The sequence below is a fragment of the Scardinius erythrophthalmus genome, assembly GCF_964197995.2.
Source record: "Scardinius erythrophthalmus genome assembly, chromosome: 25".
In the NCBI taxonomy this organism is placed as follows: Eukaryota; Metazoa; Chordata; class Actinopteri; order Cypriniformes; family Leuciscidae; genus Scardinius; species Scardinius erythrophthalmus.
The window spans coordinates 19,888,252-19,913,506 of NC_138245.1; the positions used below are offsets into that span (position 1 = coordinate 19,888,252).

General features: G+C 37.9%; 1 protein-coding gene across 6 annotated transcripts in view; it reads right to left on the reverse strand.

Annotated features, from left to right (window-relative positions):
- atp2b4 (ATPase plasma membrane Ca2+ transporting 4) overlaps positions 1-25,255 on the reverse strand; it is a 145,421-nt gene that overhangs the window by 79,977 nt on the left and 40,189 nt on the right. For all 6 annotated transcript variants that reach the window (XM_081358449.1, XM_081358450.1, XM_081358452.1 and 3 more), the window contains one exon: positions 21-364. In XM_081358449.1, the coding sequence (XP_081214575.1) occupies positions 21-216 (196 nt within the window). In that variant the 5' untranslated portion in view covers positions 217-364. The remainder of the gene's footprint in view (positions 1-20; positions 365-25,255) is intronic.

Below are 25,255 nucleotides of genomic sequence, written 5' to 3' on the forward strand. Positions count from 1 at the left end.
AGATCTTCACTGATTCTTACCCTCGATAGGTGAGGTCTTGAGCCTGCGGCAGATCCCTTGCACGTCTCCGTAGCATTCTGCAATCTTGTTGACCGCATCGCCACTGCGGAGCTCCATCAGGTCACGGAGATGCATTGTCGTGCAGCCAAAGTCCCCATCGTGGTCAACCTCGGTGACAGAGTTCCCCGGTGGGTGGTCTGCAGTGTTGTTAGCCATTTTGAGTTTCAGTCACAGCTCACGATGTGGGACTTCCAATCAGTTAGCTTGTAAACGTAAGACTGAGTGATGAAGGAATGCTTCAGGTAGGTGATACAATGTTCCCAAGTTCAGGGGGTCTTGCTGTGCGAGATGTACCACAGAGAAACTGGAACAGAATGAGACAGACAGGTTTTAATTTTTTTTGTAAATTAACTGAAAAATCATTTGAACATTTTGTGGCAGAACAGACAGGAAATGTTGCAACCATCTAAATGACTCGGAACACTTGCGCTTGTGAATGAAGCATCATGTGATAAAATGGTGGGAAAAAGTCAATGTTATGAAATACAGATTTTTTTCACACAGCAGTTCACACAAACTTCCTTGTGCGCTTTAACACTCACAATATACAGATGCAACCCATGCAATGCACCAAATATGCACATATAATGGGAATCTCCATCTCAGATCCAGTTTCTATCCTTTGCAGTCATACATAATTTACTCCTGGAGCAATCCATAGTTTGGGAGCAAATAAAAGTGTTTACTGTTTTGTCACCAGTCTCCAAGCCCACAAAAAACAGAGGTAGAAAGAGAGGGCACTGGGTTCTAAAAAAGCTGGCAGTTACAAAAAAAACTCTGGCAATATCAGAGATAAGGGGTTCTGTGTTGCTGTGAGATACGGGAGTTTCCAACTCTGTCTGGTTTTCTTATGCACACAGAATATGAAAAATAGAGGTCACTCTTTGATGTGTGCTAGCAGTGATCCGAGATGAAATTCTGGACTGGGATTCATCTACCAGTGCTACGGCCAATTTCCCACTATCACACTTGTACAGTCAGTGATGGTAGCCATAAAAAGCAAAGCGCTGGATACTGGAAAGCCCTGAGGTGGATTTTAACCCAGATTGGATTACTGTCCACTCCTTCAGCATCAGTCAAGCTTTAGCCTCACTGTACACTACATTGACCTCTTAACCTCAGAAGAGATATCAGACCAGGGTGGTTTTATTCTGAGCAAAGTGACCTGATTCTTGTGTTTAAACATGAATGAACTGCCAAGGTCAATGATACTTCCCTCTCTTCAGCATTATTTTATCCCTGCCGCTAAAGGTCTCATTATAGTTTAAAGTACCTAAACTGAGGTAAAATTTTAAAAACACATCTCCATTGTTCTGTTTTATGAACAAGTGTGTGTTTGAACAAACTGAATTAGACAGGACAGAGTACAGCTTATTGAGTTTAGTTCTAACATTAGTACTAATGTAACGGATGTCTGTAAATGTCTAAATGCCACAAGAACAAGCTCTACAATGTTTCCAAACAAATGTCATCCATTGCCCAAGGCATTGAGAGAGGTCATTACCAAGCCTTCAGATCAGCAGAGCACATAAAATGTTTGAGTGCTTCTGTGGAGGAAAAAACTATATCTATAAAGCAATGTCACATGCCATGCTTAAGAGGACCCACCCAAGTTCATCTCTGATAGTAGGAATAGAACTGAGAACGAAATTTTTGCATTTTATGAGGAAGAAAGCCTGTGCAAAACTCACCACTACGATATTAGTGTTGCAGGTGGTTTTGTTTGTTTAGGTTAATGTTTTTAAAACAGTTTTATGTTGTTATTTGGGTTTAATTCTACCTAAGAAATATCATCAGTATTCTTTCCATTTTCCATAAATTTACATCTGCATCCCAAATCAAATTCAAGCAACTGCTACTGTCAACTCAAGCTACTGTCAATTGCGCATTTCCAAGAGATTCATCTTTGCAGCATGAACACCTTGGATGAGTAACACACCAAAGTTCTAATTTTAGGAGTTTGTTCAAGTTCCTAAACAATTATGAGCGATAGTAATAGTGATGCTTGCCATAGCAAACACTACTTATGTAAAAGCTACGCACTAGGGGTGGTAATGTTTTGGTACCTCGAGATTCGATTCAATCAATTCTTGGTCACAATTGATATAGATATACAGATTGATATGATGTATGCATAGATTTGATTCTAGTTTACGGTTTTGCATTACTTTTCCTATTTGACTGTGGTTAACAGTTTAATAGGTCTTAAAGAAAAAAAATCCCAGCGAATTAAATGTGATCCTTGAAATTTATCTAGTTTTTCTAGCCATTTTAGTCAACCAAATATTATTATTAAGCTGACTTTATATGACTTAAAGCTGATTAAGCAATCATTACACACATGACTGGCAGTCTTCTGTAACAAACCAAGTTTTTTTATATATTAAAAATAGGAACAAAGAAACAAATTACAAAAAAAAATTCAGGTACAGTAGCATAGGTTTATTCAGTAAGAAATACTACAGAAATTGTATAATCAAATATAAGAAAAACACACTAGTCTTCACTGTATGAATTAAATATTATTTGATTCATATTAAAGATACAAAAGTGATTCAGTCAAAATCATTCATAAACATTAATAAAACAGACGACAACAGTTCATGAGGTTGCTGTCCCTTTAATGAATGAATGCACGGATCTAATATACAGTTACAGGGCAAAATGGCGCGTGTGTGTGTGTGTGTGTGTGTGTGTGTGTGTGTGTGTGTGTGTGTGTGTGTGTGTGTGTGTGTGTGTGTGTTCATCTGAGTCTCATTGGTCTGTCACTGCTCGTCAATGTCAGAATATTTGAGATGACCAATCAAATCAAAGTAGGCGGGCTTTTTATTCACAGAAGCTGCTGAGCGTGAATTTGAGCAGAGCGACTGACGCTTCAGTTTATGGTCAAGTGCGAGATAAGATGAAGCTAAACTAAACATTTCATATTTGACAGCTTTTTTAGGTCATAAATGTGAAACGAATGACAAAAATATTCAGGCAAACGAATATACTTTTGTCGAATTTCGCAATTTTGAACTGAAAATAGGCCTATGTAACGTGACTAATAATTAGTTTACTGTCATTGTGAGAGGACATTAACAGAGCATTAACAAAGCCGTTTTCATCATGTTACTAGGCACAAGATTAATAAATGAATGTGTACATGTTGAGAATTAATGTACAATTTGTAGCCTTCAGTTAATTAAAAAAGTTCAGCTTTAGGAGGGGAAGAGACAGGGCAAGATGAGGAGACTGAGAGAAAAAGAAAGAGTGATGGATAAGAAGTGAGAGTAGGTATTGACACATAATCTACTGCCCGCTGACATGGATTTAAAGCTATTTCTTATCCTTTTTTGGCCTTCAAACGTCTTGAAATGGACATATCGGAGAAATAAAAAATTTGAAACCCCTAATAATCTTAAATGTAGGACCTCTTTGATTATAAAGCCCTGTCTACGGCCCTGTATTAGGAATAAGATCAATAATGAATGTGTACATATTGTTAATAAACTTAGTTAGGCTACCTAGCTTTCCTAGTAGCTTTCAGTAAATGAATGCGCAGGGCTCGACATTAAGGCTTGTCCGCTTGTCCGGGACAAGTGGATTTTTTTGTAGGACAAGTGGAAGAGAAAATTAGTTGTCCCACTGGACAAGTTAAATTTCAAACAAAATAAAATGCCATGTTACTTCACGTTATGTGCCACTCATTATGTCTATAATTTTACAGATTTAATTTTACCGATTTGAGACGTCGCATGACTGCCAGATTCAAACTGTGCTTTCGCGCATTGGCTGGCGCTGAGCCAGAGTCAGACGCGTTCAGCGCTGTCATATATCACAACTAAGCAGCGTTTTCAACCTCATAATGTTTATTTTAGGTTTCAGATATTTAAATACACATAAGCACGAGTAAAACAATACATTTGGAGTTTGTAAAATACACACTGATGTCTGTGGAAGCAGCAATAACAATCTATTCAAACATAATTTGCCGACATGTGTTATTCATATCAGACAAACATAGTGGGAAGTAACTATAAAGTTTACTCTATTCTTCTCAGTTCACCGGCCACGTTCTTGCATTTATTTCAGGAGAAACTGATGAATTCACGTGCTGTAAATCCGACTGACAGGACAACATTGTGGCGCACATCTCATTTATAGATCAAGATTATTTATAAAGGTTTTTAAACAGCCAAACACACTCACTTACACGTATTTGAGAATAGGAATATCAGATAGGCTAGTTGATGACATGGTAAACAAGTTTGTGAATATTTTGAATAAAAAAGGAAAAGCGAAATAAAAGCGACACATCTGTCATACAGTATTATTGTGACTGTGGTGTATCGCGTGACGCGTCGCCATGGAAACATTAAAGGGAACGTTCGCCTTGAAAAAACGTGGGTGGGGGTGGGGGTGTCAGTTAGAATATTTTAAACTTACGCGTGAAAGGGTTAAAGAAAAGATCGAAAATAAATATTTGTGTGTGCTGTGAAGTGGTTAGAAAAAAATTAAATCGGAATCGGCTTAAATCGGTATCAGCAGGTCAAACTCAATGAAAAATCGGAATCGGCCTAGAAAATTGTAATCGGTGCATCTCTAATTGTTATGTCTACAAAATTATTTTAGATATAGTATACAGTAAGTCTAGCTAGCTAGCTTGCAAATACTGAGGATACCTACAAGAGTCACCACTTCCTCTGGTGATACACTGCACACCAGCGTGCAAAGTATTACTTTGTATTATGGAGTCTGGAGATCCTTATTTCTTGTTGAAGGGGAACTCTATTCTTGGGACACGTTCCTTTCTATTGTTTCAACTGAATTTTATTTATATTGATAGTGTTTGGATGCTTTCAACGGTTTGTTCGAATTCTGCATTAGCAAAACACAAAAAAATAAATGATAAAATTATAAATCTTTACCCGGACAAGTGACTTTTGTGCATGGACAAGTAAAACATAAATTTACTTGTCCGAAGGACAAGTGCCTCAAAAAGTTAATGTCAAGCCCTGAATGCGTCTGAGAAAATGATTCATAAATCAACCTATCAGTTGACCCTATGTTTACTTTCTTCACTGACAGACAAAAATGAAAAGCCTATATCAGTCAAAGCTCAGCTTTAGGAGGGGAAGAGACAGAGCAAGAGAAAAACAAAGAAAATAGGAGAGAAAAATAATCAGCTGCCCACTTACATGGTTTTAAAGCTATTGTTATCCAATTTTTTTGGCCTTCAAAACATCTTAAAATGCACATATGTAGATCAGAGAAATCAAAATTTTCTCGGGGGTGCCCCCGAACCCCCCTGACTAGCCTACCTCACATTCGGGACCTCAGTGATGATAAAACCCTGCCATCTGCATGTTAATGAAACTAGTTAATAGGGAGCATTAGACCCTAAACTAAAGTGTTACTTTTTTTTTTTTATCACACCCTCATTGGGGGATGAGCCACAGACACACACTGATTCATGTTCCACACTGGTCACACACATTTCAGGTCAGTTAGAACCAGATGCATATTTGTTGATATTTGTGTTTTGAAAAAGTTTTTGATTCATTGTTTTGACTCCTAACCAATTTTCTACATAAAAAATTGTCTTTTTATCTAGGCTAGTAAAATTCATTTCGGGCTACCAAAATCTGAAGAGTGCCTGCCCGAAGGGCTACCAGCGATTTAGAAATTTTGCGAGCCCTGAGTTACATATCTGATTTTCTCCTAACCATTTATGCACACATAGGACATAACAGACTGTTTACACAAATACTCCACACAATGTGCATTTTGACATCATTGTGTGTGTATTTGACCAAGCATATTAATGCAAGCTAATCGGATTATATAAATATATATATTATATATATATATATATATATATATATATATATATATATATATATATATATATATTAGGGGTGTGCAAAGCAGCCGGTATTTGTATCTGTATTTGTTGAGGGGGGAAAAGTATTTGTATTTGTATTTGTATTCGAGTAAAATTCAAAATAGGTGTAAAAATCCATTTTTTTGCGTTACACTTCTAATTTATGTTATAGTGTAAGTATTCTTTAATTATATCCATTATAATAATTATGGATATGCAATATTGGTTGATGTTTTTCCATAAATCCAGCAATGAACATGTAACAAGGAACGTCATTGAAAAGAAAATAACATAAAAGCCATTACCTATGTTAACGTTACTCTGTCAACAGCCTATTGTCTAAATTACCGAGCTAACAGAGCTACCTACTAGTGTTGTCACGGTACCAAAATTTCAGTATTCGGTACCAATACCAGTGAAAATCCACGGTTCTCGGTACCAATTCCGGTACCAAAGCTATTTAGATTAAATTTACATATATTAAAGTTTATATCACGGTTACAAAGATAGAAACTGTAGTATTTTTTTATTATCTACATTAGATAAAATGACCTAACAATAAATAATAGTTATATAGGCTACTGTCGCAATTATTCTCCTTGGGGTTAATTTAAAAATACATTTATAAAATCAAAAGTTAACATTATTTATGTTAACATTATTTAATGCACAATGAATGAAGTGAACAAACATGACCAGTGTGTTTGTATTAAATAACATTCACAAACATTAATTGATGTTGTAAAAATATATTGTTCACTCAATGTGTTGTTGTAGATAACGCATTAAGTAATGTTAATGAATGGTATCTTATTGTAGTGTTACCAAACTATACAGGAGATAAAACGTGTTTTATTTGACTTGACTGTACTTTTATTTAATCCAAAACTGCATTCATATTTAATTTTAAAAGGGCTTTTTAAACCTGCTAAGAGTTATCCAGCCAAGAATAAGCCTAGAACTGCTTTTCTGACGGACTGATATTAATGACGGCTTTTTATTTAATTTCTCATCTCCATAAATATATCTAAAGCTAATGCAAGAGCTAGAAATCAATTAATTCTTTGCTGATACTTCCTCGTCATCATGGAGAGCGCAGTTCGCACCGCTTTCTCCTTTCCACAAGCTCTCTCGTGGCGTCTGTCGTTGCTATGCAACCGTCGACATAGACGCGCCTGGAAAAATGCGCCTACATTTGAAATCTGCTAGCGCAGAAAACGCGCTATGTGAACCCCTTATGACAACGTGACATTAGCCTAATCAAAATCTTTCTTTTCTTATCAACAAGTGGATTTACAGCCACCACATCAGCAGCACCGCCGGTCGCCATGTCTCATGAGGAAACGCAGCTTTTTGATATAAAGTTTTTCTTGTTCCCGAACACAAATATTTTTAAAGTATTTGTTCGAAATAAGTATTCGAAAAAAACACATTATTTGTGCCTTTCCGAATACCGTATTCGGGTTCGGCTCCACCCCTAATATATATATATATATATATTACTATATTACACTTATATATATATATATATATATATATATATATATATATATATATATATATTAGGGCTTGCATAGACTAGTCGAGTAGTCGATAGATCGACTACTTCAACCACTAGTCGACGCTGTCGGAAACAATCGACTACTCGAGCGTCCATTAAACAAAATTAATTAAAAATGGCGAACGTCACCAACAGACACCACGCGTCAGATGTGTGGAAGAATTTCATCAAGGATGACAAAAATATTGTAATTTGGCCAACTCTGCAAGAGGCCGTTCACATATTGCTTCTAAAAACGTGTGGAAAGCGCGCGCGGCCGTTCCGCTGTCTCCTACAAGCGCTTGCGCTCCCGTGGCGTCTGTCGTTGCTATGCAACCAAACTGCGCTCTACATGATGACGACGAAGAAGTATCATTCAGCAAAGGATTAATTTATTTCTAGCCCTTGCATTAGCTTTACTACTAGATATATTTCTGGAGATGAGAAGGAAAAACCCGCCTGGACAAACTAGCGATCCACGTCCGTTGCTTTCATTATGAGCGCGCTCCTACATTTGAAATAACGACCTTGAGCGCGGAAAAGACGCGATATGTGAACGGCCCCTAGAAACAGACGTCTGAAATGAAAGGCAAGAACGGCTATTTATTCGGCTTTAGACTGTTACATGAAAATTTAAAAATGAAATGTCATAATTATAAAGTTGAGTTTACTTATGTAATTGTTGCATTAGGCTATGAATTAATAAATGTTTATTGATAAGATCTAACTTAGCTATTTCATGTCTTTTCATATACAGTAGCATAAACGACGAGTAGTCGAGTAACTCGAGTATTGTTTTGATAAGAAATCGACTAGCAGAAATCAGTAGTCGTGCAACCCCTAATATATATATAAGTGCTGTCAAACGATTAAAATATTTAATCGCGATTAATCGCATTAATGTCATAGTTAACTCGCAATTAATGGCAAATTTTTATCTATTCTAAATAAAGCCTTGAGACGAAGAACCATATAAGTCCATATTTTCACATTTTGAATAATAATTTTTTTTTATTTGGACTGTGAACATTATATTATATATATATATATATATATATATATATATTAGGGGTGCACGATATATCGGCCGCCGATATAATATCGGCCGATATGGTCATTTTTTTTACACATCGGTATCGGTCCGATGTCAAAATAGGGCCGATGTGAACAGGCCGATATTTGACGTGTGAAGTTGAAGATTAAGTTACTGATGCTGACTCGTGCAGTGAACGCGCCTGAGAGAAATACACATTTCATACAGATGACATAAGCAGAGAACAGTCTGTTTTCTTTCATTTTGAATTGTTCTGTTTAAAAATAGATGTTTCAAGCTTTCTATATAGGCTATGTCTCAGGTCTGTGAGGCAGGTAGGTTTCGGTTCATTTGAGACGCGCTTCAGTTCACGCGCTTTCGCCTCCATGTCCTGATTAAATATTTTCTAATATTTACGTTGTTTATTTTTGATGAAACATTGATCAAAATTAAGATACAATTAATACAAAACGAAATTAAATTTAAAGACAGGCTTTGTGCTTTCTGTTTGAGGTCTCTGTGAAAGTTTTAAAGCAGTCTTTGGACGTGCGTTACAGAGAACTGTCCCGTCAGTAACATTGTTAACGCAGTCCAGTGCGACTTATGATTTTTCCCTCTTCATGACACATTTTTGATTGATCGTTTTTTGACTCGTAGATATTTGAATATTGCTTGATATTTGATACCCGTTCGAATTTGATTTTTCTCAAAAGTGACCGCACGTGTGATTTGTGGATTACTGATAAGCGCGAGTGGAGAAACAGGCGTTTATTATTCATTCTCAGTGTTGAGAAACGTAGCCTTCATGTGTTACGTTATTGTGTTAATAATAACTAAAGTATCCTACCTAATTATGTTACATATTTATTTTGTATGAAAACTAGCGCGTTCGTTACTTATGGATTAAAAGGTAGGCTACCGATGTATCAGTGCTGCGCGAGCTCTCCCTCACAAACACGGACGCGCGCACACAGAGAGAGAGAGAAGATAATTGTAAAATGAAAAATTGACGGGCTAAGTTTAAATTTTGTTCTTGCTTGTTTTTTTTTTCTTTCAAAATGTCAGAAAGCATTTTGTATTATCCATCCGTGTTTTTAAAATTCGTTAAATGACGGACGTTTTACTGTTAACACAGCCCATATGTCGGATTCGTCTTATAGCATACTTGTTATTATTTTTAGAATAAGTGATTCGTTAAGCCGGTCGCACACCGGACGCGCAGCTCAGCGCCGCGCAGCGCAGCGCCACGTCTTTTAAATTCGAACACATTATTCTCTATGAGAGTACACACACCGGCGGCGTCTGTCCGCGGCGCCCAGCAACGGCTCAGGACCGTGTTCAAAACCCTGCCGCGCCACACAGCGCCATTTACATAGTTTTATATTAAATTTACATTTATGTGTCTCAAATCGTAGTTAATGTATATACGGACTTAACCCCGTGCTGCAATATACATTTAGTTTTATATTTATTTACAGAAATCAGAAAATTGCTGATGCTAACGGATTTTCAGGTGACAGTTGTCCTAGACGTGGCGCGGCGCGGCGCTGAGCTGCGCGTCCGGTGTGCGACCGGCTTTATGCTATTATTGGACTCCTGTCTATTCATTGTCAACTGTTTTCTATAAATATGTTTGAATTGGCTAACATTTATTCAGCTAATGCGTGTCCTGATTAAAATGTGCAATGTTCAAAGGCAAAGACAGCACGTCACAAATAGAAGCCCTTTTCCCTGTGCTATTTAGTATCATATTTGGATATTGGAATAATAAATTAAGTAGCCTATCTTAATTGTACACAATGTTCCTGTTTTTTTTTTTCCTGTTTTCTAAGGGTTTCTTAATTTTAGACAAGTTGACCAGCACACATTATATGCAATGCAATATAATGCATGTGTGTCGTATGTGTGACATATTTTGCATACAGGTAAAGGTGCCCAATATCAGTCATTTCTAAAGTAAAAAAAAAAAAAAGTGTTTTGGAAAATAGCTCTTTATTTGATAATCATTAAAATTTGTTTTCTATACAGAGATATCGACATCGGTAAATATCGGTATCGGCCATAACAGCAATATTAATATCGGTTATCGGTATCGGCCACAATTTTCACATCGGTGCATCCCTAATATATATATATATATATATATATATATATGGCTTGCTACGATAGTCGGTGTTACCGGTGTTCAGAACCGATTACATCACTTGCCCACTGCGGCACTGCTCCCCCCACCGTCGATGTAATTTAGATTTTTTTTTTTTATATAAAATAATTTAGTTCAGTTAGAGAACAGACACTACAATTAAAAACTGAACAAGTCTGCTTAATAAATTGTGAGCTAAACGTGAGTCCCAGCACAGATCAGCAGCAGTCGTCAGATTTAATTTATCATGAGTGAGGAGCTTGAATGACAAGATGGCGGAATATTTGGTGTCAAAGCGAAATGTAAAAGGGCCTATTTAATCGAATTTGTCATTGTACGGTTTTGTTATTGTGTTTTTCATTAAGAATAATAGGCTATTGAACTCACAATTCCCACCCCAAAAATGGCACTAATTTAAAAGCGAAACTAAAATGCGCACGGTCCTTCATAATGGTGCATGTCCACGGATGCGAAGAGAGCAGAACAGAGCGAGCGTTCAGTTAATGAATTGAAAACGCTCGCTCCGCACCATTATGAATGCCGTGCAGACGTTTCTGCCCATCACATCCCTAATATACAGGGTAAATCAAATAATCGATCAATCGACATTTATTTATTGAGCACATTTCAAAACAACACAAGTTGACCAAAGTCAGTGTAGTCTAGTAACATGGAGCCAAAACTACACGCTAATGCAAATCAATCCACCCTTCATCGCCTCTGTAAAATTAAGATTCTCATGCCACCTTTTTATACCGAAGAATCACCCATGAAAAACCAGAATGAAAAATAGGGCTGTTTCCAACAACATCATACTATACAAGTGGGTGGTACAACATTCTATGAAAAATACTACAAGATAACCATTTGCCAAGGTCATACTGCTTAACCAATCTAACAACAGCCCTTTTGTGTGGAGGCCTGACAGTTGCACTGACTTTTGCAAAAGAACGGTGCAACTTATCACACAGTCCCTGAGGTGCATTTAACAAATAATTTTAAATGCTTTGAGCTTTTGTTACAATGAATTTAGAGGATGAGCTCAGCTCAAAAATCCATTTGCATGCATCAAAATGAAACAGCTGCAGGCTGATGTAAGAAGTGCAATAGGCCTGGCATATAAAACCAACATTTTCGTTCTGGATGTAGATTTGGTGAATGTGCAACCAAATAGGTCCAAAGGTTGTTAGCTGACACAACATGGTTGACAGTTTAATATATGTGGAAGAAAAGGCCTACTGTGGGCCATTCTATGTGAGCACAACTTAATATTTATGTCTATTTTAAGGCTGGGTAAAATATTTTATGATTACGTTCTGCATTTGAATAATCACAATTAGGAATGTGTGATATAGCTAAAACATTTATCACGATATAATGTTTCCTATAGTTCGGTATCGATAATTATTAAATTGATTTTTTTTATTATTATAACCTTTTACTTTAAGACAAGCAGAAAAGTTTGAATTTAAACCAGTTTTTTATTTATTTATCCACATTATTAAGGCAAACAACAAATATTAGTTTTAGCAGTCAAAAACAAAAATATGTAAACAAAAATATCTTCTTTATGTCTTATATTAAGAAAAAAAAGTAAGTCTCAAAGAAACTCTTGAACTTAAATAAAATGTTACAAAATGTGTGCAAAAGTGTAAACGTAGAACAAATCAAGGTAAACTTGGAGGTAGATCAACATCTGTAATAAGTAGGGGTATAACGGTTCACAAATTCACAGTCAGTGGTGTCACTGTTCGGTACGTTTTCGATACAGCAAAAAGAAAGAAATGCCAGAGAAATTTCCTTGATTTAAAAAAATAAATAAAACAATTAAAAGAAAGTTTTTATTACATTTTTAAATAAGTGTGAGTTTTCCTACATCTTGAAACTTTTAGTTTTATAAATGGGGGTAAACTTTGAAGGATGAACAATGTTTTGGTCATCACATTAAAAATAACATTTACATATGATAATTTTTGAGTTTTGAAGTGCTGGAAAAAGATGTGTGACATACTTGAAAGCATTTTACTATTCCTGCCAAACTTCCATGGTTACAGTTTGTGTTACTACATTAAATCCATGGTGAATGTTGCTGATCTGTGGACTTAAAGCCTATAGTTCATTCATGGCACAAAGTTTCTCTTGGTTTCCACGTCAGCGCTGTTTGATCTGTTAATAACGGAGAAATTTGAATGTTTCTCACTAGATCTCGCAGCGATGTTATTACTTCAGAGGTGAATTCAAAGGCTTTCTTTACTGGATCTCTTAGCGTTGTGTAGTAACAGTGTCGCTTGATCAAGATCGGCTCGGGCTACACTGACATTGATGGTCCAAACTAATAAACGGTCTGTGAAGCACAAAATGATGAGTAGCGCAGTTTCGTTCCACTTTCATTACGTTTGCCATTTGATGTTGGGCAACAGTGGTCACGCCAGCACGACTGCTAACAAACTTTTGTTTCGCACCGGCAGGTCCAACAAATCATTCAGTTTGTAATGCGTAGCCTACCGAACCGAAAGCCTCGTACTGAACGGTTCAATACGAATACATGCATCGTTCCACCCCCTAAAAAATACAAACCCCTAAAACTGTAAGAGATATTGGGATGTCAATGCGGTGACAACCGAACACGAGAGCAACGCAACCTGGCTGTTTAGATCCTGGTTGTTTGCTTGTCAATGTTAGCACGCTGATATATCAAAACATCTGATAGGCTATTTAAGATCTACAGGTGATGCGCAAGCATTTTAATAAAAATATCGACCGCTATATCGAATGTTTTTTATATCGTTACCTGTAAGCTGATTCACAGAATGAATGACTCTTATGGAGCAGGAACTTTTAATGAAGAGTTCGTTTTTTTTTATTGTTTCCTAAAACTGCAAAAAATAGTATTTCAGTATAAGGCAGAAATAAAAAAATATATATAAATATTAGTGCTGGCAAAATTAACGCGTTAGCACATGCAATAAAAAAAAAAATCAGTTTAACGTGTTAAAATATTTAACGCAATTAACGCAGCATCTGTTTTTCCGGTCATCCTTTGGCTAGCGTTAGGCTACATTAGGCTATATGATCATGCTCTTATTCTTGCAAATGCTTCTAAAACATTCACGCGCGATGAGAAACAAAATAGAAACCAGTGCCGTACTGGCGCGCGTCTGTGAATCTTCTGTCTGTGACACACACATGACTTGTACGCACAGAAAGCCCCTTCAGACAGTGCTTAGATAAAAACAAAAAATAATGCCAAATTGCCTGTTTTGTCGAGTATCCTCGCAAACAGTCTTAAATTAATTAAATGAAGTCTTGAACGTAAAGAGTTGTAAGAAAATGGGACGCGTGTCTTGTGGCAGGTCTTGAAGTGACAATATGGTATACTCTCAACTCTCAATAAACCTGCTGAGTTCTTTTTCGTAGCTTATTGCGTTTAAACGGTCAAATTCACATAAATATGTCAAAATGTCCTTCTTGGCAAGTATTCACGTAAACACAGTTGGTTATGTCTTAAGTGAATGTAAATGGTAGAGAAAAAAAACATGATGTCTGTCCTAATAAAGTTGCTGCTGTCTGTTAAATCAAAGAAGAAAAAAGAAAAAACCTGCGCTAGACTGAATAACTTGTAACTTTAATTGTAAGAATAAATCTGCATTTATTTATTTTTTACAATAAAGACTATCCAGTGTTATTTTAGATTTGATTACTTTGTTAAATTTCTGTGGTATTTCTTACATTAATACTACTGTTAGACCTACCTGAAAAACTTTAAGCACTGTTTATTTGTTCTTTCATTACTGACAGTTCACTATTCAATTGAAGGTTTAAAATCAAGCTTCCTTGTGCTGTGTAAGCTATTGTATACTGAGTGATATATACTCACCTAAAGGATTATTAGGAACACCTGTTAAATTTCTCATTAATGCAATTATCTAATCAACCAATCACATGGCAGTTGCTTCAATGCATTTAGGGGTGTGGTCCTGGTCAAGACAATCCCCTGAACTCCAAACTGAATGTCAGAATGGGAAAGAAAGGTGATAAGCAATTTTGAGCGTGGCATGGTTGTTGGTGCCAGACGGGCCGGTCTGAGTATTTCACAATCTGCTCAGTTACTGGGATTTTCACGCACAACCATTTCTAGGTTTTACAAAGAATGGTGTGAAAAGGGAAAAACATCCAGTATGCGGCAGTCCTGTGGGCGAAAATGGTTGGTGTAATGGTGAGGGGGATGTTTTCTTGGCACTCTTTAGGCCCCTTAGTGCCAATTAGGCATTGTTTAAATGCCACGGCCTACCTGAGCATTGTTTCTGACCATGTCCATCCCTTTATGACCACCATGTACCCATCCTCTGATGGCTACTTCCAGCAGGATAATGCACCATGTCACAAAGCTCGAATCATTTCAAATTGGTTTCTTGAAAATGACAATGAGTTCACTGTATTAAAATGGCCCCCACAGTCACCAGATCTCAACCCAATAGACCAAAATGGTCGCATATGCGACCTTTTGAAATGCCATTGCGACCCTAATTTTTAATGGGTCGCAAATGTATCACTGATTATTTTTGTACCTATGTTTTAGGCAATATGCTATGATTTACTATGAGCATTTATTAAAACAGAAATGTGTATTTTAAGAATACGTTTTATAACGTGCTCTGAGCATTCAACACATAAGTTGGCTTCAGCCCCGCGACCGTTACTTAGATTAAAACGTACCATTGTATCAGTGCTGCGCAAGCTCTCTCTCTCTCACAAACACGGATGCGCGCACAGAGAGAGAAGATAATTGTAAAATGAAAATTGACGGGCTATAGTTTAAATTTTGTTCTTGCTTGTTTTTTTTCTGGAAAATATTTTGGAAAATATCTCTTTATTTGATTATCAGTAAATTTGTTTTCTATACAGAGATATTGGTATCGGCCATAACAGCAATATTAATATTGGTTATTATCGGTATCGGCCACAATTTTCACATCGGTGCATCACTACTTAAGAGTTCAGGAGTCCGCCAATCTGTGCCAACCATAGCATGTTGAAATCCATTTTGCACTTTATTGTGTACTGTATTTTCTATTGCAGTAAATCTATCCCAACCAATGTTAAAGAAAACAAAAACAAGGCGGCATGTGGTTTAAAAGATGGCAAGTAAAATAAAAAGCACATCTGTATGCAATACAGTTTCATTATTGTTCATTATTATCCAGAGCGGCTTACCGTATTTTCCGCACTATAAGGCGCACTTAAAAGCCTTTAATTTTTTCAAAAAACGACAGTGCGCCTTATAATCCGGAGCGCCTTATATATGGATCTGGCGCCTTATATTAATGTCTGTAAAACAACCGCTGACTTAAACCTTGTTTATTCTTTCGCCTGGCACCGGAGCGCGAGCCTCCGCTGACTGCGCGCGCACCTCCCCAAACAGACGAGGCATTTATACTTGACGCAACTGTTTTGTTTTAGACTGAACACCAGACCATACAACTGATTTAGACGCGCAAACTGGGTGCCGGTGTGATGAGATGTACTAATATCCGTCTGCTCGGGCAGATTCGGCTCAAAGTCGTGCATCTTCTGATGCGGAGGCGCGCGCGCTGTTACAATGACGTCGTTTTTGCCGCGCGCGCGCCTCCGCATCAGAAGATGCACAACTTTGAGCCGAATCTGCCCGAGCAGACGGATATTAGTTTTTTTTATTACCTTCGCGCTCATGCGGACGCGTCGAGTATAAACAAGGTTTTACAGCTCAGCCACTTGTTTTTTCATAATTTTTTGCAAGTGGTAGATCTTGGTTTACATTTGGACTTTGGATGTGATCTTAGGCTTGAAAAGGTTGGTGACCCAGTCAAACGTTTGACTGCAGTATCTTCTATTCTATGCGCCTTATAATCCGGTGCGCCCTATATATGAAAACAGTTCTAAAATAGGCCATTCATTGAAGGTGCGCCTTATAATCCGGTGCGCCTTATAGTGCGGAAAATACGGTACTATAAATAATTTGTGCGACCAAATCATGTTTTGCGCCAGTAACTGAAAAAGTTAGTAGCGCAAGTGCCACCAGTGGAAAAGGTTAGTGTAGTTCCCTGTATATACTGAGTGAGCAACCATTAAGGTGAGACAAATGTAACGCTAGCCTAATTGATCAGTTTATATTGAATAAAAGACTAAATTAAAATGTTTATTATAAAGTGATCATGTCTCTTCAGAAGATGGATTAAACCGCTTGATTGATTTGGATTACAGTTAAAATTTGTTGCACTTTTTGAAACTTGAAAACACAGATTGACAAGAATTTCAATGGATGGACAAAATTATGAAGAAATATTAAAAGTATTTATATGGCAGTATACATGGCAGTTTTTCCCTGAGATATCGAAAATGGTATCGAATATCAATATTTTTTAAGGTATTGTATCGAAGTTAGAAATTTCAGTATTGTGACAACACTAATCCCCCCTACATGGCCTTCTCATTTTCATCAATAAGCATACATTGGCACAAACTGTACAATAAAAGATGCCAAAACCCAAGCAAGCCTGACTAAAACAGACACTAGTGACAACATGTCAAGGGAGGAGTTGGGTGACTTCACTTCCTACAAATGGGTCTTTATGCATCCCTTCACCATGACCGCAGCCTCCATGACCTCATATGAAGCTGCAAACATCTGATTGCAAAGCAGAATGTTGTTCTGGAAAGATGACATAATGGCCTGGAGGTCCTCTTGCTGTGATGCACATTTACAATAAAAAGTTATAGCCTATAGAAAGTTAATCAGTAAATTGTAGCGCACACAAAGTCAAAATGGATTTCAAAGCTCATTTGGGTAGGGATGCTCAACATAAAAGCATTAATTCCCTGTAGCAGTCATCAGACACATGGTTAAGTAAAGAGAGGTTGGCGTCTGCTTAATCTCAACGGTGGTGGAATAACGTGGCTGTGTAAATGGAGAAGAGGGTGCACAAAGTAGTTCACACTCCACATCCCAGTATGAGTGTGAGGATGGTAAGACACTGAGAGGATTAAAGCATCTGAGCACGGGCTATATCGCTATGGCTGAACGTGTGGATCAAGCTGGAGAATATGGAGGATGGGGAGTGGTTGTGGTGGTGATAGAGAGGGGCTGCGAGACATCGGGGGAGTGCAAAAGTGGGCAGGGACATCCGGGTGAGTGGAAGATGCCAAAGTAAGGGAGGGAGGAAGGAAATAAGAGTCAGGCATTGCTGTGAGATTAAAGTGTATGAGCAGTCACTGGTAGGCAGCAGATGTAAATCATGGCCACATCTGTTTCCTCCACTGTCCTGCAGCAGTGGTGCCAGCGAAGGCCTTTAAGCCCCATATCCGCCTCCACTCCGCTGGGGCTCTGCAACACCATAAAACCTGCGCTGCCCCACCACCTCTTATTTTCTTCAGTCTTTCTTTCTTTCCTCTCTCTCCACCCTCATACTCTGTCTCCATTGGCTTTTTATAAAGAGTGACTCATCAGTCTACATTGCATCTCAAAAGTTTCAGAATAAAACATGCAAGTTAGTGCACATCTAAAAGACAAGAAAACATCTCAATTCTCTGCAGATGAAGCCGCTGCAGTCAATGTCTAAAAATTACAATAATGCTCTTGTTCACCGCTGAAATGTCTGCCGAGTGCAGTCTGTCAGCCATTACCAAAAACCCAATAATGCTGCTTTACCGTTTTAGACTGAGTGTGGTAGTTTTATCTGCATTTAATCAGAAAGTGAAACAAATTAGGCAGCTACCTAATTCAACTATCAAAATCATGTGGTAGAGAGCCGGGCGGAAATCTCAACTTTACATACTATATGGCTACAGGGAGATGCAATGAAGCAAAGTAGGCCAGTCCAAGCCATCAAAGCCAGAGGGGTGAATCAAACAGTCTGATGCACTCCCAATAATTAAAGGCGGAGCACAGGATGGAGGCAGCTATTAAATTACCCCTGAAAGGATAAAGTTCAATTCAGGTGAGGCGGAGGGGAAACCGTTTACAGGAGTATGCTAAAAGGAGGACGGTTTACTTTTGAGCATCGGCTTCATTTGTAATAAGCAAAAAAACATCCATTTGTATCATGGAAATGGCTTGGAGGGCTCACAGATAACCAGCAGCTCCCTGGGGAGAGTGAGGCACATGGTGTGCAAATAAACAAACCACGGCAGGAACTTCTGAACTCTTATTTTGTAATGTTGGAAAAGCAACAGATGCCCAGCACAGAGTACATAGTTAGTCATTTTTAACCCACAAAAGGGGGTGCTGACCAGACAATAGCACAGCAATAGACAGGTCATCCATCTTTGCTTCACTCAGCTCCTAAATTTCAGCTTTTCATTCATCAGCTGCCCCTAGATCCCTGACAGGGAGAGCGAGAACCAAATAAGCTGTGGCTGAAACGGATGACAAGGAGGGCTGATTGGAAAAAGGATGATCGTGGATGTGCATCAAAGTAGACAAGGGATGTCTTTATTTTTTATTTTTTTTAGAAGGCATGGCTGGAAAACAGCTGCAAGAGATAGACGAGGAGGCATTTTGACAGAGAGGGAAAGACTGGGATGTAAGATGGAAAGGAAGGCATGCCGAACAGACAGATGAGCTGTATTAAAAAGGGAAAGAAAAAAGGACAGAAAAGGATTGTGCTTGGTTGTGTGTTTGTGTAACAGGGGGCGTGTAATTGGATGCGGCCGGGAGTGAAACACTGTGTCTGTGTGTTGAGGCGTCAGCCTGTGCCCACCCTCCTTCTGACTGCAGCCACACCTGCCTTGAATACTAAAGCAGCAGAATGCGGAGTCCTGAACCCAGCTGCTCGCTCTGCACCAATCCAGTCGACTCACACTTGATGCACACACAAAACCTTTAACCGAAAGTATGTAACACACCATCAAATTGCAACATGGCATTGTAGTCTTTACTGAGTTGTGTATCTCATAATTCAAGGGCGTAGGATACTAAAAAAAAATTATACTGCAACAGTGTGGTAGAGTGTAGTATGCAGGAACTGCTTCAAGTTGCTGTTAAAAAACAAAAAGTGGCTGGCTTAGGAAAAAATTGGGCAAAACACTTAATAAATGAGCACAAAAACTTTCGCTGTGAAACTGGAAGTTATTTTTATCTAAATAAAGTTGCACATTCAACAAACAGGCCTCACATAAAAAAGCTTCAGGTAAACTTTGTGCAAACACCTAACCTTAAAAATGTTTTAATTTAGGCCTGTAACTCATCTCGTGTTATGTGTAATGGTTTACAAAGTAGGCCTAATTGATTACTTTAAACAGGATGCACTATAGTGGTGCAGGTATGACATCACTTTGTAGGCCAAAATGCAGAAGCGAGTTAGCATTTTAGCACTTTCGGTTCCATCGTCCCGATGTCAATGGTTTTTTTGAACGGGGTTTTGGTTAAATGGATGAAATGGTGAATTGTCTGTGGTTGATAAAAACTGAAAGAGTTGTTGGAAGCTTAGTGGCGGTGAAGTTGAACTGTGGGACAGTGGTGTCGTTCGTTTATAGCCTACCTTTAGCTTTTTACTTCTGGCGACTGCATTTAGGCTTCAGAATGTGTGTTCATCTGTGATAATAATCTTGATGGACAAAACGTGCAAGTATCATAAACTTTTGTTGATCACAGAGCTTGTTTTTAGCGATAACCCAAAAGCCTATGGGAAAATCCTATTGGGTTTTTTCTCGAGGGAACCAGTTTGATGCAAACTGCCGGTTGGCCTACAAAGTGATGTCATACCTGCACCACTCTATATACGCCATATGTACAAAATAGTATGGAGCATAAAAATATTATATCAGTTTTAAGATCATTTGATTTATTTAATTTAATTTATTTTATACTTTATTCAGTTTCAAGTAGCCTATTTCTGAATACTAGTGCTAGACCTATTCAAAAAGTTTTCTCTTTATTGGCAGGCTATCTTTATTCTATTGTATTTATTTGTGCTACTTTTTACAATTTAATTCAAAGATTGAAATCAATCTCAAAAGATTACAAATACATTAATGCACTTCATGTCAGGATTTACGACCATACAGTGTTGTCGAGAATAACGGCTTCAGACAACTGCTTCACGAGTGTGAGCCACGCTACACAATAGGCTACCAACATGTCAGTTTTCAACAGAAATGGCCATTCCCTGGTTGTATGATGAAGTTAAGTGAGACGTTCTGCTGTCACTCTCTTCTGCACAGTGTTTCACTCTTAATAATCGAACCTGATGAACCTGATTTGTTTGCCACACACCTGTTCCTGCATTTTTTGCTTGGCACTTGGCACTCTTGCTATTGCTATTAATAGGGTTGGGAATCGTAAGAAATTTCCCGGTTCCGATTCCGGTTCCGCCAAACGATTCCGGTTCCGGTTCCGGTTCCAGTTCCCATTCAATAAAAAAATATTTAAAAAACTAATAAAAAAATAGTAGTAAGGGAAAAATCCACAATCCTTTTTGTGTTTATTTCTTATAATTGTCAAATGAGTTTAACAGACTGAACAAATTCAACATATTGTTAAGCAATTTTTGCCAAAAAAAAATAGTTTTTCTGAAGGAAAATAAAAATGTCTGCATTGTCTAATAATTTGGGACCTCTCCTATAGCTTATTGTATCTCCAGCAGTGGAGAATACCCTCTCAGAATGGGTAGAATATACTTGAATGTGAGATGTGTGTAGAACAGATTATTTTTAAAATCGTTTTGAATGATTATATCATAAAGACTTGTTTCATTACTGGATAAATCAGCGCTCATCAAGCAGTTAATAAACAGAACTGCATGCGTCTTGTGGAAGAGCATTGTTGCCGGAGCTTCTTCTCTCTATTTATGACGAGTCACACAGTACTACTCCGCAGCGGCTGCGATCCGCCAGTCTAAAGTATAGTCCGAGTATAAACGCTTATTGCAGGCTTAACGTAGTAATTCTGGATAAGACAAAAACACGGTTTGAAAAAAGGCATTCATGATCCACTTGCTCATTGTATACATTTTGTAAATTCTGAACACAAAAAAGTTACGGACTGCGTCTTTATGAATGTTTTGAAGATGTAATCGATACACTCGTTGTTTGAAAGCAGCGACTTTCAAAAGGTGATTTACTCTATTTTGGTTGCTACCGTAGACATCAGTTTATACTCGAATTATAAACTTTTATCTCAGTACTTCTGTGATCATTTGAATATTTGTAACAGAAATATCAATAGCCTAAGTTACTGTGTGATTGTAAAGCTGTTTCATATTGACAACTGCTCTCTCTGGGTCAACAACAGCGCAAACAGATTTGAATGTTCAGGGGTGAGGTTTTTGTAATTTAGGAATAAGATCGCGTGGGTGTTTTAAAGATTAATCATGCAGCTCTACTCTCTCTCTCTCTCTCTCTCTCTCTCTCTCTCTCTCTCTCTCTGCGTTGATATCTGACGCAAAACGTATTTGAGTAGCGCAAGGGCTTTTCAGTGCATTCATTACTATTTTAATATGAGGTGAGACGTCGCTATTAAAAGGATAAGCTCACAGCACTGAGCACTGAGCCCACACAGCGCACCAGAACCGTTTTCAGAACCGAAACTTAGGAATTTCACACGGTTCAGGTATTTTTTCAAAAACACTACCGGTTCTGGATAAGAACCGGTTCTCGGTTCCCAACCCTAGCTATTAATATGCTGTATTAATCTTTGTTAATCTAAGTTAATAAAAATACAGCTGTTCATTGCTCGTTCATGTTACTTCACAGTGCATTATCTATGGTAACAAATAAAAAAAATATTTCAATAATGTAGGCTATTAGTAGCCTAAATGTTGAAATTAACATTAACAGTGGCTAACAAATTAACAAAGTGCAGTTTATTAATAGTACATGTTAACTAATGTAGTTAACTAGAATTTAATAAATGGAACATTATTGTAAAGTGTTACCGATTTGTTATACACCGATTCAGACGTCTCGTGTGTTCAGTGTTGGACAGATCAGTTGTTTTAACTATTCATTAAAGTGAATCGGTTCAAATGAGTCATTAGTTCGCGAATCGGACGAGTCATTAGTGGATTTTGATTAATATGTGCGAGGGAGAGAGAGGAAGACAGCACTCGTGTTGTTTGAAGACTTGAGAGTGCGCGCACGTGGCCGGGGCTCTCTCTCGTACTTATATATGCGCCCTGTCAAGCGCAGCAGTCATTCTATTCTACATCACTCATCGATCAAATAAGGCTTTGGCGGCCACCAAAAAAAAATTCAATGCAGGAAAACCCCTGGATTGGTTATATAACGTTGGATAGAATGATGGTCCGGCCATATGAAGTAATTTGCAAACGTTTTTTAGAGAAATGAAGGTCGCACCACAACCATTATTTGCACTCGCACAAATGCTCCCAAATATATTTTTAGGTCGCACAGATTAAATTTCAGGAGCATATGCGACCAAAATGGTCGCAATTTCGAGCCTTGATATGTATATGTGTGTGTGTTGAACATTCTAAATCGCACCGGTGTGATCCTATGCGTCAATGGGTTAAAATCAATTGTGTTCCGGGGGTGAAGGGGGCACAAACTGAAAAAGAGGTGGCACGTGACTCCAACTCTGTTTATACTGTAACTCTGCAAAAGAGATGTTCTCAATTTCTTTCTATTATTTTTTCTAAAGCTTCAAACAAACAAACCAAAATAATAGACAATTTTCTCAGGCCACATGTAGAATTAGATGAATTATTAAAAAGATAATTAAAATGAATATGACAGTTGATGACAATAACAGTTCAGTTTATTCCCCTCATACTGTCACGGATGTTTACAGAGCAGGTCACCTTTCTTTAATTCCAAACGGATAGATGGACATTTGTCTTTATTATTATTTTGTGCTGTATTATTTGGTTACCGTGTTATTTCTGCTTCAAAAAGCAGCAATAAATAACACTAAAATGTAAAGACAGTTCATGTGATTTTATACATTGTTGTGAAATTAACGAATGCATAATTACCGAGATAACCGTGAAACCATGATTATTCCTCAGACTATATTCCTACCAATAAAATCTGATCGTTGCATTCATAGCCCCCAACAAGGCATTGTAAGAGAGATGCAGTCACCCACCAAACACCAAGAATACCCATGCAACAAGCTACCAATGAAAGAAGAAAGAAAACACTCAGAATCCCTAGCAAGTTTTGCATTTGCAAACTCACTGTGTTTTTTTGTTTTTTACTGTTCCTTCACTTGAAATGGACAAAGTCGTGTTTATATAGTCTAGATTAGATGGGAGGTAAAGCCACACCCATCTCTTTCTGAGAGAATACTGTGAGAGTCTGTGTGTGCTGGGATGGCGGGGTTGGCATGAACACTGACTCACTGACACAAACAGCTTGATTGCCTGAAAAAGGCCACACACTGTCTGCAGTCATGTGACCCAAGGGAAGTAGGAAATCCCTTACACAATCTAAGAATCTCTCATAGCTCGCCTAAAAGACACAAGCAAGGGAAAACGGGGGAGAGAGAAAGATGGAGAGAGTGTAGGGAGGGGGATAGGAGAAGCAAGGGTGTTTTGGTTGAAGAGGAAAAAAACAAAAAAAAGCACAGTTACATCAAAAGCTTCAGAATGCAGAGAGAGCGTTGAGGAAGAGAGTGAGCGGTTTTGCTTTCTTGTTATTTCATGAGTAACATGCTGAATTCATTGAGGCGTCGAGCACAGACATAGAGCTGCATACCAAATCTTTGTGTAAACAACCAGGTCAGTAGAAAGCAATTAAACCCACCATTAGCAGAGCGTGGGTAGCAGAGAGATATCATGCCACAGGAGTGCAAGTAAGAATAAAGACACAAATCAAACATGGAAGAGAAAAATTACATAAATACATTTAGCCAGCCAAAAGGCCTGGGGGTAGAGGTGTAGTTGGAGGGGTGAGATGGATTGCACACAGGTGCAAACAAGGCAAAGGCACCAACTGTTTCTTCCAATGCTAAACTCTGCTCTGCCCATAAAACTGAGAAAAGAATTTGTTTCGCAGTCTAACACCACGTCCTAACAAGCAACACAATAAGATTCCAGTGACAAACACTTTGTCTATCCAAAATGCTGCATGAGACACAATGTTTTCTCAGATGATTATCAAGTGTAATACTTTTAATCATTTTTGTTGTGGAAATTCAGGGATTTGTCATATACCGAACTGTTCTGAATATAATACTTTTTATAGAATATAAGAGAATATAGAGAATATAAGTGTTTTTATCCCTTGAAAAAAAATTCTTGAAAAATTAGGTCGTCTAATATTCAGGATCTAGACTTGTACATGTCAATAATACATAAAACACAATAACAGAGAGAACACAAAATCCGTGTAAAACGAGTGTGCCCCTCACGATAGGGTTGGGCCGATAGACTATGCCATCGTCGATGGCTGACAGACATCACGATGCTGAGCCAGCATCGTGATTTAAAATACTCTAGCTGACCCCCCAGGAGGAGTTTTTTTTTTTAGGTGACCATTATTTTAGAACGTTTCCCCTTATTGTTTCCATGGCTACACATCATGCTTGTCACAGTTTTATCGTTTAATGATGTTGGTGTCGTCTCATCGTCTCGTCTTAGTCATGGGGAAAAAAGGTCAAACATTTTATCATCATCG